The following is a 14,023-nucleotide window of genomic DNA, read 5'->3' as shown; positions in this document are numbered from 1 at the left end:
CTTCCAGCTGTTTCTGCTAGGGTCTTGTGTATTGATTTAATAGAATAGTTGCATGACTCCAAGAATGCTTGAGCCTTAGCTCCAACTCAGCCAGGCCACAATGCTAGTCATATTTCGGCATGTAGCACGTAAGAGTTTTCATATTAGTTATCAAAATAGAAGTGCCTACTTCATATGACTGTAAATACAAAAGCTTTGTAGTTTCAATTGACAGTTCACACTGTTAAATGATTTAAGAATTTTTTTTTTAACCAGTTTCCAGATTCTTGCTGTCCTTCCTTTAAAAAGACAACTCACACCACGTCAGATTCATACCTCCAAGACAACTGCAGTAATATGCTTCCCCAAAGCTTTACAGAGCCACATTAGGTGTCTCTTTGTTTTCTTGATAAAGTATTTTTTCTCCTCTTTGGGTAATTCATAGCAAGTATTTCTTTTACAACAGCAAACTGTCTCCTCCAAACCCATACTGGTCAATTTGGTATAAGCTTTTCTTCAGCCTAGAGTGCAGCGCGTTGCTTCTTAAGTGATCTCCTTTTTATCTCCTTGCTACTGTTCTGGGAACAGGAGGTTGGAGAGCGAGGATGTGCTTTGTTGCATGATTCCCAAGGGACCTCACAGGGCTTCGTGCAATGCCCAGGCAAGCACTAGGCATAATTAAGCACAGATTTTTTGTTTTTTTAAATAAGGGAAGAACAGTTCAAACAAAATGTGGAGCCATTCCCACCTGACTCCTTCGCTTAAGCTTTGGGAAAAAACGGCTTTCTCTGAAAACTTACATTCATTGTATATCCTAAGCATAAATGAGAAAACATGTTTTTAAAATTAAAGGAAGAGTAAATTAGTAAATATAAAAAATCTAATATTTTTATCTTTTTATCTGTTCTCCGGTTGAAAATTCATCAAATTTAAGGAGACTTCATTGGCAGTTTCCTGTTCACAAGAGTCATCCCTTCCTTTTTTAATGTTTTCATCACACATTGCTTCCAGTTTCTGCCACTTCTTGGTGAACGTGCCTACTACTACATCACTCCCTCTTAGATCTAACTCTTATGCTTGTTAACAGAGTGTTGCAGACTACAATCCTTGAAAACAGTATCTCATTTAGCTGGATCAGTGACAGCTGTTCTGAGAGTTTATTCAGACCCTTTTGACCTGTGACTCCTGCTAGGACTGGACCCTCCACTGCAGGAGGAGAAAGAAAAAAAAAAAAAAAAAAAAAAGAGATAAATGGTTTTTTCTTTAGCTGACCATGTATTTATATTCTAAACAAAGCAGCAATGAGTATGATTTTAAAAAACCCCAAACATGAGGCCAAGGGTAGTGGAGAAAATTGCAGAAATGGTTTTGATGTCATGTACACTCAATAGGCATTCTCCAGGTCTTCAGAAGAACTGGGAACCATTGCAACAGTGAGTGTTATGTCCTGAAGACAAGGAGATGAAACCAATTTAAAAAGAAACAAAGTAAAAGGAAAAAAAAAAATGAACTACCATAATGCAGTCCTGTGAACATGCTGTGCATCTCCTGAATGCCTTTGATTCCTCTTCAGTAAGCAGGAGCCTTGATTCAGCAAAAGATTTCGCGTTCTTCAATGCAAAATTACTTAATGCATAAATGTTTCCTGGGTATTGATTCAATCATATAGTTAAAACGGGATATGAATGACCTTGTTGGATCAATATCTAGAAAGTACAGATATTCAACAGCTCCGTGTCAAGTCCCTAATGCTCAGAAAATTCAGTCCCACACTTTGCAATTTCATGACATTTTAATATATGAAAATAGTATTGTTTATTTGTCAAAGTTTGCAAAAAATAAACTGCAATCACTTTTTCTTTACAAGTGAAGCAACAAAGACATTATAAATTATATATTTTTTTATAACAACGAGAAAGGGATTAGTATTCTTAATTTTAATTTGGAGGTTGGCAAGTACTTGGCAATAAAGTTTGATATTCTTCCTAGTTTTTCTTTTACAGCAGGGATAAATAAAGCTTTTTCATAAATTATAGCAGGCTTGTCCTTCACAACAGATCCATTTTCCAATTCACAGAAAAGCGAGTCTTCTATCCAGCAATGCATAACTAAGCAAAACTTAGCTGAAGCCCATTCAGCACATTCGGTTCCCAAAGCACAGTGACATAAATGATTAACTTCCACAGACACACGGAATGCTGTAAGGTATTCTGAGGCAAAAGACCTTTAATGCACAGAAGTCGTGACCATGACTTCAGCTGTGCAAAAACTTTCTGCTTCTATAAAACAGAGATGGATATTTCATACTTTCCCAAGACTTTTCTTAATGAAATATCCCACTAACTTCTGCGGTCTTTGCTGATACTCCACAAGTACGTCATGTGAGCTACTAATTTGGTCTCCTTCAAGCCGATTCAGAAGAGTGACACACACTACGGCAGCTAGAAATTGAAAGACAGCATTAGTTAGGAATGACATTCTGGCACTTCTACAGTCCAAAAGCATAAACATTTGAACAAACATCTAGAAGATTAGAAATATGAGAGAAAACAAACCCCCAAAAAAGGATGCACAGTACCGTAAGATGCTAGGGGACTAGCATGCTGTGGATGATATAAAAAAAGTTACAAACAGTTTAAGACAACTGATCGCTACCATAAAGCAAGAGCTCTCAGGCAGCTGCAGATACTTACTGTTATATCATGATTCTTACGTTTTTCTGGATAGGAATTATATTTCACGAGTACCCAGGACGTGACTGGTAGGAAGTGATTAGAGACACTGTTCTAGTAGATACAGATTACAGCCCTCCACTATCTACCTTAACCTCAACTCAAATCCCTGTGCTGTAGATGCCATCCCTCAGGAACCAGCAGATGAGCTGCTTCGACTTTCACGGATGGGGAGCACTGCAAGTACATGAGGATCTCATGGATCATCTCAGGCTCATCTGCTGCCTTTTGGTAATCAGAGCCCCAAAGGTAAAATCCCTCCTTTCACTCAAGCTGAGCTCTACCATCACTCTTCTGTATCTGGGGTTTCTGCTAGTGACAATTTGCAGAGCACAAGCCGTAATACACATTACAGACCTACAAGGTAGAGACAGCAAAAAGGACCAGGCTCCCTAATGGCTCGGTGATAGCATGGGTTGGGTTTTTAATCACTCTCAAGTCAGTAAGAACTGAGGATGCTTGATATAACTGTTGGCCTTTTTGCTCTTCATCCTCCTTGAGTTTAAGGAAGTTTGAGAAACATCGGTGTTTTGAATTGGCAAATTCCTCGCCAGGAAAGTGAGAGACTATAGTTAACACGGTGGGTAGAAAGGCACTGTATTACATTGTTTGTAATTGCTTATTTTTTTTTCTAATCTTTACTGAAAATTAGTTAGCTTGTGTAAAAAAATTAAAAACTCCTTTTAGGATTAGGAATGGTTTATTCAGGATGCTACTAAAAATCTTCAACTCTTTAAGAATTAAGGCCATAAGTCTACACAAAATACACTTTCAATTTGATATGAAAGTAAAGAAAGTGATTATAGTTTTATGTATATGAGAATCACCTGATTGCTTAAATTAACCAGTTGCTTCCTGTAAACTTCAAAAACTAACTGAAGAAAACAAATTAATGCCATAGGGTAATTAGGTACTTTAATGATTTATGTGCTTGCCATGGGCTGGAATAGCAAATGACAGCACTAAACTGTAGAAGAACTATGTGAGGAAGTTTGCATAAGTTGTGAATACATATGACACAAATCAAACAATCATAGCAACAAAACTATAACCACAACTGTTTTTTTTTATATGCAGAAGGTATGTTAACACCCCATCGCAGTTTTTACCACAAACCCCCTGCAATGCAAAAAACTTCCTATAGCTTGAATAAAGTGACTTTAAGTTAGTTTACCTTTGACACCGCTGAGACTGCACATTGCAGAATACGGAAGACACAAAATACACTTTCAATTTGATATGAAAGTAAAGAAAGTGATTATAGTTTTATGTATATGAGAATCACCTGATTGCTTAAATTAACCAGTTGCTTCCTGTAAACTTCAAAAACTAACTGAAGAAAACAAATTAATGCCATAGGGTAATTAGGTACTTTAATGATTTATGTGCTTGCCATGGGCTGGAATAGCAAATGACAGCACTAAACTGTAGAAGAACTATGTGAGGAAGTTTGCATAAGTTGTGAATACATATGACACAAATCAAACAATCATAGCAACAAAACTATAACCACAACTGTTTTTTTTTATATGCAGAAGGTATGTTAACACCCCATCGCAGTTTTTACCACAAACCCCCTGCAATGCAAAAAACTTCCTACAGCTTGAATAAAGTGACTTTAAGTTAGTTTACCTTTGACACCGCTGAGACTGCACATTGCAGCAAATACGGAAGACTCCATCTCTATGTTTCTGACGCCAGAATCATAAGCTTCCTTCAAATATTGCAGTTTCTCTTCTTCACTATATAAGCAGATTGCACCATCCAACCTGCCCTGTCCTACAAAGTGATTTTGTAGAAATTTGCAGAGTGATAAAGTCACAGAATAAATTCAGTTTCTAAAACACCCCATTATTGCAGTTTCCCCTATACAGTGTCCAGCTTTTACTACTACTCTTTATTTTCACATGCAAGACAAGTAGTAGGACAAAGTGATTCTTAGCTATTGCTAGAGCATCTACATATTACTTGTATTTTTTATAATGTGAATCACGATAATTTAATTGGTCTTCTCCAGCTTAAATTCTCAAATTCATAAATGGGAAAATGTAAGTAGTAGTTTCCCGCATGTGCGGCATGTGTCAAAATTCAGCAACAAACTTTAAGCTATATGGTAGTGTTGCATTTTTTCTATGTTTAATCATTATCTAGAAAATCTGCCAGGCTTGAAAATGCTTTCCTGATGCTACCTTAAAAGGACAAACATTTTATTACTTACAGACTCTCTAAGGTAAGAGATGAAGATTCTCTTAAGCTAACTAGCTAATACTATTACAATTTTTTTGAGAAAATTAGTTTATTCAAATTATTCAAGAGTAACACCTACAGATAAAACAGCAGCAGGTTATGTACAGTAAAGTTAAATTACAGTGTTTTACTCAGTATCTTTTTGTTTTCAGGAGATGTACTCCTAAATTAACGCCCTTAAGCCTGTTCTCAGTTTTTGCTGTATGAGTTGAAAACGTTCCTGACACGGATTTAGTGTAGCTTGCACCTGTGATGGGTGTCTGAGGAGATACACAAACTGACGGTGTCTGCTTCTGACCAAGCCTGAGCACTATTATGAAGACCATGTGTTCCCTTCTGCATTGCACCCTTTGTCACCTATTCAGTAACATCTAGAGAAAGTAGTATCAGATGCCATCTACACTCTGTTCTCGCAAGATTTGAAAGACCTATTCAGTAACATCTAGAGAAAGTAGTGCCATCTACACTCTGTTCTCGCAAGACTTGAAAAATGTTTGTGAATAGGCTTGGGAGACCAGAAAAGAACCTAAATGTCTGTATGTTTATCCAAAGTCAGCCTTGGAGGTTTGCCCCTCCTACGTAGCAGCATTGACACAACTCAGCAAAATACTGTCTTCAGTTGCCTGATCACTGCTTTGCTCAAAATGTGCATGGGAAACAAGTTCCAATGCTTCTTTTAGAAAAGATTTACTTTAGATACTTAACCAGTGCAAAAAAAACCAACCCCGAAACAGCCACAAATAATTCTCACTCCTCTAATCCTCTAGGATGCCTCAGTAAGTCACAGAAATTTTGTGACAAACATACCTAACTGACAAGTACGTGAAAAGCGTAGAGTAGACTATATGTATTTCAGAGGATCTGTTAGAGCTGGGGGGAAATAAGCCTCCACAAAATTAAAAGTTCAGTACAGCAAACTGCTAAGCACAATGCTTGATTTTACGTATATGAAAAATAGGTTAATTACGATTGACAAGACAGCTCAAGTAGGGAATGCGTTCTGTTCCGTGAACTGGACCTTAATGTTAAAATACTATTCAATATTTATCTATTGCTGCTTACCAATATACTTCTGTTAGTCTGTCGCCAGCCTTACCTTCATAGAAATCCAAAGTGCACATAGTGTTTCCAATGACTGTATTGAATTGACTGATTTCTTGACTGCACTGCATCAGTTCCTTAGCCAGCTCTTCATCTAGGTTCGTACTGCGAATCACTGTCTTTCCCAGAATAACCTGTTCAAACTGAGGTTTGAAGGTGGCATCTACAGACTGCCTAGTTATAACCACTGACCCTGGCTCCAGACCTGCAGTAAAAAGAAATAGATATAGCTTCACAATGTAGTTAATGCTTTGTTTCCACATACACAAAACGTACATCTTGACCCAATCCTGCTTCTTTTAAAGGTGGCAATTTTGCCCCTGAATCCACCAAAAGAATTTTTTTGTGCAGGCCTAGCCGCTTCAGTTTATTATTACAAATAATTTCTGAAAGAACAAAATTTTTCCTTTTTCACTATATATTCTTTCTTATCTCATACTTTTCATACAGGACAGGAATGTCCTTCTCCTCACGTTGTCAGATCTCTTAAGTGCATCTTCTCTATCCAGAGGCAAATATCGCCTTTTCTTTCAAAATTACGGAAGCAAAATGATTCATCTCCTGCAGAAAACTGTTCTGACCATCAATCACTTACTTGCAGAGAGATGCTCTACTCTCCTACAAAGATACTTTGGTTTGAAGAAAAAAAGAAATCAAGCGGGGAAATACCTATTCCACCCGAGGTGCCGATGCGAATAATGGTTATGTTGGAACACTTGGCATGATGCAACAGTTTGATCAGCTCGTGCAACATGATTGAAATAGAAGGAATGCCCATACCGTGCTGAAATGAAAGCAGAAATTCATATTCGACATTCACATAGACAATGCAAAATATATACGGAAGAAGGAGATGGAAAATATCTCCTTCCTGATATCTTTTTCCAAATGTCACCTAACTCACTCCCACAAAATCCCTAACCTATGGGCCTACTGAAAGGCTGCTTCAGGTAAACAGAGAGACTCCCACTGGCTTTGGTAGACTATGGATGAAGTACAGTATTTCTAAAAATCATGAATTATACAATATTTACGTTCTCAAAAGTATAAGCAGTGTCCTTTCCTAGTAGTTGACAAATGCACTTCATCACAGAACTTTTCTTAAAGACAAGAAAAACCCCACTCTGATTTTTTACCAACCTGAAGTGCTAGTGAATAGTTAAGCTAAATTTTTTCAAAACACAGACACTGTGGTTTAGTCACAAAGTTCAGCAAATGTAAGTCCACCTTAACTTGCATGATAATGCGATAATTACAACTCAAAAGAAAGGGTGCAGAATGATACTACAGTTATGCAATTGCAATTGAAGTATGTAATCATATCTACAAATTAAAGGTATGAAGTTTTAAAATGCATACATGAGTTGGCAGCACAAGTCCCATGGAATGCTACTCTTAAGCTGTGTTAGCACATTTGACAATGCCGCTGCAGATGCTTAGCTCTGGACGTGATACAGCCATTTTTTCCAATACCCCACATGCATCGAGTCACCTTTTTTCCCCATTATTCAGGGGACAGAACAGGGACGAGGCAACAGTAAGTCTGCTCAAAAAATTTATAAGGCCATTCCTGCAACACCTCAGTGGTACACTGAAGAAAAAGGAGGCAAGAAAGGAACGAAGGTCTCAGAGATTTGCCCTCTTACAAGAAAGGGCTAAAAAGGAATTCTTGGTTAGCTGACTGCACTATTTTGAGCATGGCTGATACAAACTTAAAAACCTGACTCCGGCTATTAAGTGTTTAAAAGAAATGTACATTCATATTTTCTACTTTGAACAGCATCATTGAACTGCGTCCCATATCTGATTAAGTGAGGTACTTACACTGACTGACAAAACAGGTCCCACTTTGTACATTGCGTAACGGTCAGTTCCCACACAGATGTTAGGGTAGTCACAATCGGGGCCCCCAAGCCCCAGTTCTTCAGCTATGTAGGCGATAAAAGCTTTCATCCGTGAAGGACTTCCTCCAACACATACAAACTGGGGTGGACAGTATTCAAAAAACAAAATCAATTGCACGATTCAGTATATCAAAGAACATGCAAAGATCAACATGAGGATGCAAACACCTTCAGCTAAGACAAAGCTATTCCCAGACATGGTTCTTCACATAATCGTTCTAAAAGGCCATGAAGAAAAATTATGGAAAAAACCCCAACCTTCTATATAGAACTCAAATGCCTTCATCCCATCTAAACTAGTAAAAGACAGATATTGGCTTGAAGGCCCCGCAAAAGGGAGTTCTACCTGAAGAGAGACTGCAGCATTTGCCTTTTTACTGGCTGAAAAGAGACAGTCAGAAACAATTATCCCCAATTTTGCTTGGTATTGAAAGTGACAAGAACCCACAAAATCTTATCCCCTTTCCATTCATTCCTCAATTGGTGCTATGCCGACACATTTATTTTGAAGACAGCTACACTTCCACCTTCTGCAGAAAAGCTTAGGCTTGCTGAATGAAATGAAGCGTCTTACCTTTACATCTCCAAACAATGCTGGAAAATCATGGGTACCAGTCCCAAGAGCAAAATGGTACAGGATGTCTTCTTTCATTTTCTCGAGGTGAGGGTTGCAGAGATGGATAAAATTCTCTCTGCCAGGACAGCAGCATTGTGAAACAGAGAGAGTATGTACAAACACCTACATTGAACAGATGCTAATTTTGCAAAGTCAAGCAGTAAAAGTTAGGAAATGCCAAACCTAAGTATGCCTGCACTACCTTATTTTGGTTCCTCATGCATTACATTAAGGAAATCCTAAATTTCATGACCACCTTACATCTCGTAATAAATCACATATGATATTTAACATTCCATTCATTGCACATGAATGTGTGAATGAAATAGCTGAAGAAAAGCCCAGATGGTAGGATGCATTTGCAACCATGCAACCTTCATCTTAAACAATATTAAAGCTGTGAACCAGGGTGGGTCTTTATGGTGAGCAGAACAATGGGAGCAGGACCAGGGAATATTCAATAGACCACCTTACCACATAGACAATCTATAGCAAAGCCGAAAAGCAAACCTGACCTCTGTGTTTTGACTGACCCTCCTAGCCACCTGAGAGGGGTGGGAAGATTTGGGCTTTACAGACAGACCCAAAGGGGATTTCTGGCAATTTGGCTCACTGTAACTCCGTGTCATCCAGCCAGGAGGAAAAAACTCCACAGCATAAGACTGGTAACAAGAGTACAGAGAATCTGAAATAGGAGAGGAAAGAGGCAAATGGAAATCTGAAGCAAAGAGAAAGCCATGGAAGAGAAAAAAAAAAAATGAAAGAAAAAGTGAAAGAGAGGAAGAGGTAAAAAGAATTCACTTCCTCTTAAGTTGATTCCTGTAAGGAAGTGATACAGCTTAAAAAAAAAAAAAATCTTTCTGAAGAACCAGGAAATGACGAGGGAAGGAGGGAAAACTGAACTACTTAGCATGTGGGACCGCCTTCATGGAAAATTTGGGAGTGGACTAACTAGGCAAGCTGAATGATTCATAAAACGTCTTGCCTTCTGTGCTTGATGTTTTAAGTTCAGTTGAAACAGGTAGGAAAGACTAGTCAATAATCACAAGCTGAAGCAAAATACTGGCCAATACTTCAAAGTAGTTTCTGAGAGATGAAATCAAGCAATAAATGTCTTCCAGACACAAGAAGATGACTTAATAGCTTAATGAAGGCTCACTGCAGTCACAGCATGGCTCAACAAATTCAAACTGCTTTGTCAGAGGAGACAAACAAAAGAGTTTGCCTGGAGTTTATGCAAAAAATTGTTAAGACTTTGCAGGAACAACTCTAAAGCCTAAACATAGGTGTTTAGCGCTATTTTAGATGTTTTAGGTTATCTTATCTGTCTTCTAATGCCTCTCCAGAAAGGCAGTGCTTTTCTGTAGGTCCTATGTCTTATCTGTCGATCCTGTGCAGGATGTATTTGTTACCTTAAGAAGCCTAAAGTGGCCTAGATACCCAGACTGAGGTCACCAAACTGTTCCTCAGAAAGCAAAGAAAGTAGTTACAACCCCAATATTCTGAGAATTTTTTCTGTTCTTGAAATTCTCTCTCCGATGTCACTAACTATCCAGCAGCAGCTACACAAACAAAGAAAGAGGTATCATCCCAATCCACCCTATTTGCCCCTGCCCACCACAGACTACCACCTTCAGCAACTGAAAAAGCAGCCCAACAAAGCGGGTGGTTCATTTGCCCCTTCAGTAGTAATTCCTTTCCATCTCCCACATGGCCCATTTGCCTCTCCTCATACAAATCCTGCCTGAGGTAGAACCAAAGGCTTTGGTTCCCTTTGTTCTTCCCTCCGAGAGACCTGTTTGACTCGAGGAGAAATAGAGAGCAGGTTTATGGCTCTTCAGAAAGGCGCAGACAGCCCAGGAGTTTGCCAGCTCACATGAGCAGAATTCCCAGGCTGCCTCCTCCGAATTATTCCTGTTCGGTTTTGTGGGACTCTTTACCCATATTTAATGGGTCACTCACTAATGCAGAACAAATAGCTGGCTGTGCTGATGATTATTGGAATGGCTTTTACATACAAATAGGATATGATTTGAAATCACTTTACAATTTGTTCTCAGGCAAGCAAAAAATATTTCCTTCTTTATGAGAATACCAGCAATAAAAGCTTCTCTCCAGGAAATAAACTGGGAAAAGGTGAGGCCACTATTAAAAGTACAGGGAAATTCATGTGGTATGTGCCAACACCACTGTCCTCATGCCTGGCCAAAATACAGCTTCCTTCCTCAGCAGTGACTGTCTTTCACCTCTTTCATCTCATACCCTACCAGCAACACTCTTCAACCCACCGCCTCACTGCAGCTAGGGGCTGTTACTAACTTGTACTGGTTATCTGCCCATCCGGATCCAATTGCAGACTTGGACCCTGGGGTAAAATGGGCAATTGAAGTAAGCATATTACTATGTGTACATAGGACAAATGCCATGGATTTACAGTAAAGGCAAAGTTTGCCTGATAAAAATCTTTGGCCTCTAACCCTAAGGAGCAGACAATTTATTCCCCTCTAGCTGTTGTAAAGCACCTACAACTTCTGGGCGTTTAAACAAAACATGAATATCTGAAGACTAAACGTGCATGTATAGTTTTACTAAAATAAGCTTAAAGTAAGGATTAGAGAAACAGACTGAAATATTTGTTCAAACTCTTGAAGCAGGTCGGTCTGGCCATACGCAGCAACCAAAGTCAACATTTCAACAGCTCACTGGATTAAAAAAAAAAAAAAAAACATCACCTAACATGAATATCTGAAGACTAAACGTGCATGTATAGTTTTACTAAAATAAGCTTAAAGTAAGGATTAGAGAAACAGACTGAAATATTTGTTCAAACTCTTGAAGCAGGTCGGTCTGGCCATACGCAGCAACCAAAGTCAACATTTCAACAGCTCACTGGATTAAAAAAAAAAAATAAAAACATCAGCTATGCTTGGAAAAATTCAGTGCCGTGATAAATGAAAATGGCTAGCCAGAAAAGCCCTCTGTGTAGGTCTGGTTAAAGCAGATAAAGACTCCATTTGTCAAAACAGCTTCTACTAGATACTTGATGTTATAATCAATATTTGCATCGTAAACTTCATCTTAAACTAAATGAGCATGTTATGAGTTTGGGGAGGAAGGTAAGTGTAAAGTTGGACGAGATAATTCATTTCTGAATCTTACTTTGAAGACTGTTCATCATCAGTTTTCTTCTCATTTGAGACACCAGGAGCCATGTATGCTTATACCTAGAATTATATTAAAAAAATTAGATATAAGTGCATCAGAATAGTCCCATCCGTAAAGCTAGTATCATTAACAGTGATAGAAACCTTCTATATAGATGATACTGTCACGCATATTAAACCCCCAAAATAATCCAGCCACACTACAGCTTTTATAACTGTAGCAAAATGAGCATCTCCAATTTTTATGGCCAAGCATCACCACTTTCAAACCACTGAAGACCAAACTAACCCCTTGCTAACGCAACCCCCATCTCACCGCTACTTCTGTCCCATGGTATAAGCAACACCTGGCTCATGGGCCAGAGAGGGGTAAGTCTCATAGCCAACTAACTAATCCTCTTTCTTCTATACCTCCCACGGCGACAGTGACTGCTGAACCAGCTTTAGCCCCCTTTCACCTCTGGCTCCAGAAGGTCTCCAAAGCCCATCTCTAACCATCATATGCCTGAAACCTGAGTCCAGGAAGCATCTTACTCACAACATCCTCTTCATTAAACTCCTCCTACTGACCTTAAGAGCACTCCTATCTGCCCCAGCCAAAGAGCGAGGAAGACTAAACCAAACGTGACTCAAAAAAGTCACGGCACTCTAGTTTATCGTCTATCTTGAATATCTTTTTTCCTAATCCATTACCCTAACCTATACCAAAAAAATTCCCCTTTCTGCATTCTCCTTTACATTCAAACAGGCAAACGTATCGCTGAGGCTTTGGTGCTGGTACGATGACAGAATTATAATTATAGAATGACTCGTTTGTTATTATTTTCAGAAGTGACTAAGGCTACGTGACAAAGTTGGTATTTTCTGGGAATGCCCTTACAGGAAGTACTGAATAACAAAGTTTTGCTCTACCCTCCCTTACAAAGAGCCTGACAGCACACAGATTATAGTAGAGACAGGACTATAATACTTAAAACCCCCAGGATTACACTACAAGGAAATAGAAAGAAATCAGTCTTGCAATAGAATTACATGACACATGAATTTTGAAAGAACTGAAGAACCAAATGAAATAAACCTGGTCTGCCTGTTAAAAGCCACTGAATAATGGAAATGTATTAAAATTTATAAGGACTACTAGTTTTCTTCATTTAAAATATTAACCTTTATTAAATAGACCTAAACTTCACCTGTACTAGATGTACTAAACACATACTAGGATCTATGCTCAAGGAGGTAAAGTATAAAAGTCGCATTTAGAATCAATTACGCATCCTTATGGTCATATGATTAGAGTGAGTTACTACAGGGTATCACTAGTATACCATGGACATTATGGGAAAAATGCGTAATTTTTTCCAAGAAAACTACAGTGCCGTGAGTCCTAGTAAGGAGGAGTTCGAAGATAAGAAGAAGAAACAGCAAAGTGATTTTTATGTACCTAGACGATAAATGGCTGCAAGCAAACCGAGGATATTCGTTCAGCTGCTGTTCACAGTCTTAAGCAACCAAGCGATTTTTAACAGTGTTCTTGGTTCTGTGATCCCCTAAGGAACGATGTATTTCAAAAAACCGAGAACAAAGTTCTGACAGTCCAAAGGTCCGAATACCCTCTCCAGCGGCGCCCAGCAGGAGATGCCTTGGCAGGAACAGAAGAAAGGAGCAAGCATACAGCAGTTTTCCCATGGCAGACCCTTCCGGCAATCAGGTAGTAGCTGACGGGCAGCCAATTAATATAAAGCCACAAAATTCTCACGCTGTCTAAACAAACGGAAATTTGTATAGCCACGTCAAAAGTTTCAGCAGCCTGCCTCAGCCAAAGTTAAAACTGATGTTCAAGAATACTGTGCTCACAGCAGGACTCGGCTCAAGAAAGGACACGGCCCACTTTAATGTGTGTGCAAATCCTCTGACCAACGCTTTAAAACAACGCAGAATGCATTATCATTACTCTCTCTCTTACTTTTTTATTCCCGCCTCCCTTTTTTTTTAAGGAAAACCTCGGTTAATAGTATCTTTAAGGAAAAGCTCTAGTTTGGTGTTGATCCATCATTAGAAAAACTGAAGTCGTCGCAAAATTGATTTTTACACCGTGGTTTCCCTCTCGAGACTGTACGAACAACTACAGCTCGCTCACGGCGCGCATCGCTGCCAGACGGCTTCCTCGGCGCGGCAGACGGAGGACCCTGCAGACAGCTCCCATCAATCTAAGCTCGGAGACGACGGCACGACCGAAATACCCATCCGACGAGCCCTCTGCGTCGGCGGCCCTTCCCGCAG

At 39.1% G+C, this 14,023-nt stretch overlaps 1 protein-coding gene across 1 annotated transcript; it reads right to left on the bottom strand.

Annotated features, from left to right (window-relative positions):
* Positions 1 to 1,854: 1,854 nt before the first annotated feature.
* On the bottom strand, positions 1,855 to 11,805 carry UPP1 (uridine phosphorylase 1). The gene is made up of 7 exons (XM_009278711.2): positions 11,739 to 11,805; positions 8,538 to 8,655; positions 7,884 to 8,042; positions 6,729 to 6,843; positions 6,055 to 6,264; positions 4,344 to 4,490; positions 1,855 to 2,420 (listed from the first exon to the last, which is right to left on the bottom strand). The coding sequence occupies exons 1-7, from the start codon at positions 11,789 to 11,791 to the stop codon at positions 2,281 to 2,283; spliced, it is 942 nt and encodes a 313-aa protein (XP_009276986.1). The 5' UTR covers positions 11,792 to 11,805; the 3' UTR covers positions 1,855 to 2,280.
* Between the last annotated feature and the right edge of the window lie 2,218 nt (positions 11,806 to 14,023).

The sequence above is a fragment of the Aptenodytes forsteri genome, unplaced genomic scaffold, assembly GCF_000699145.1.
Source record: "Aptenodytes forsteri isolate BGI_AS27 unplaced genomic scaffold, ASM69914v1 Scaffold194, whole genome shotgun sequence".
NCBI classification, from domain to species: domain Eukaryota; kingdom Metazoa; phylum Chordata; class Aves; order Sphenisciformes; family Spheniscidae; genus Aptenodytes; species Aptenodytes forsteri.
This window is presented reverse-complemented; position numbering and strand designations above follow the sequence as displayed.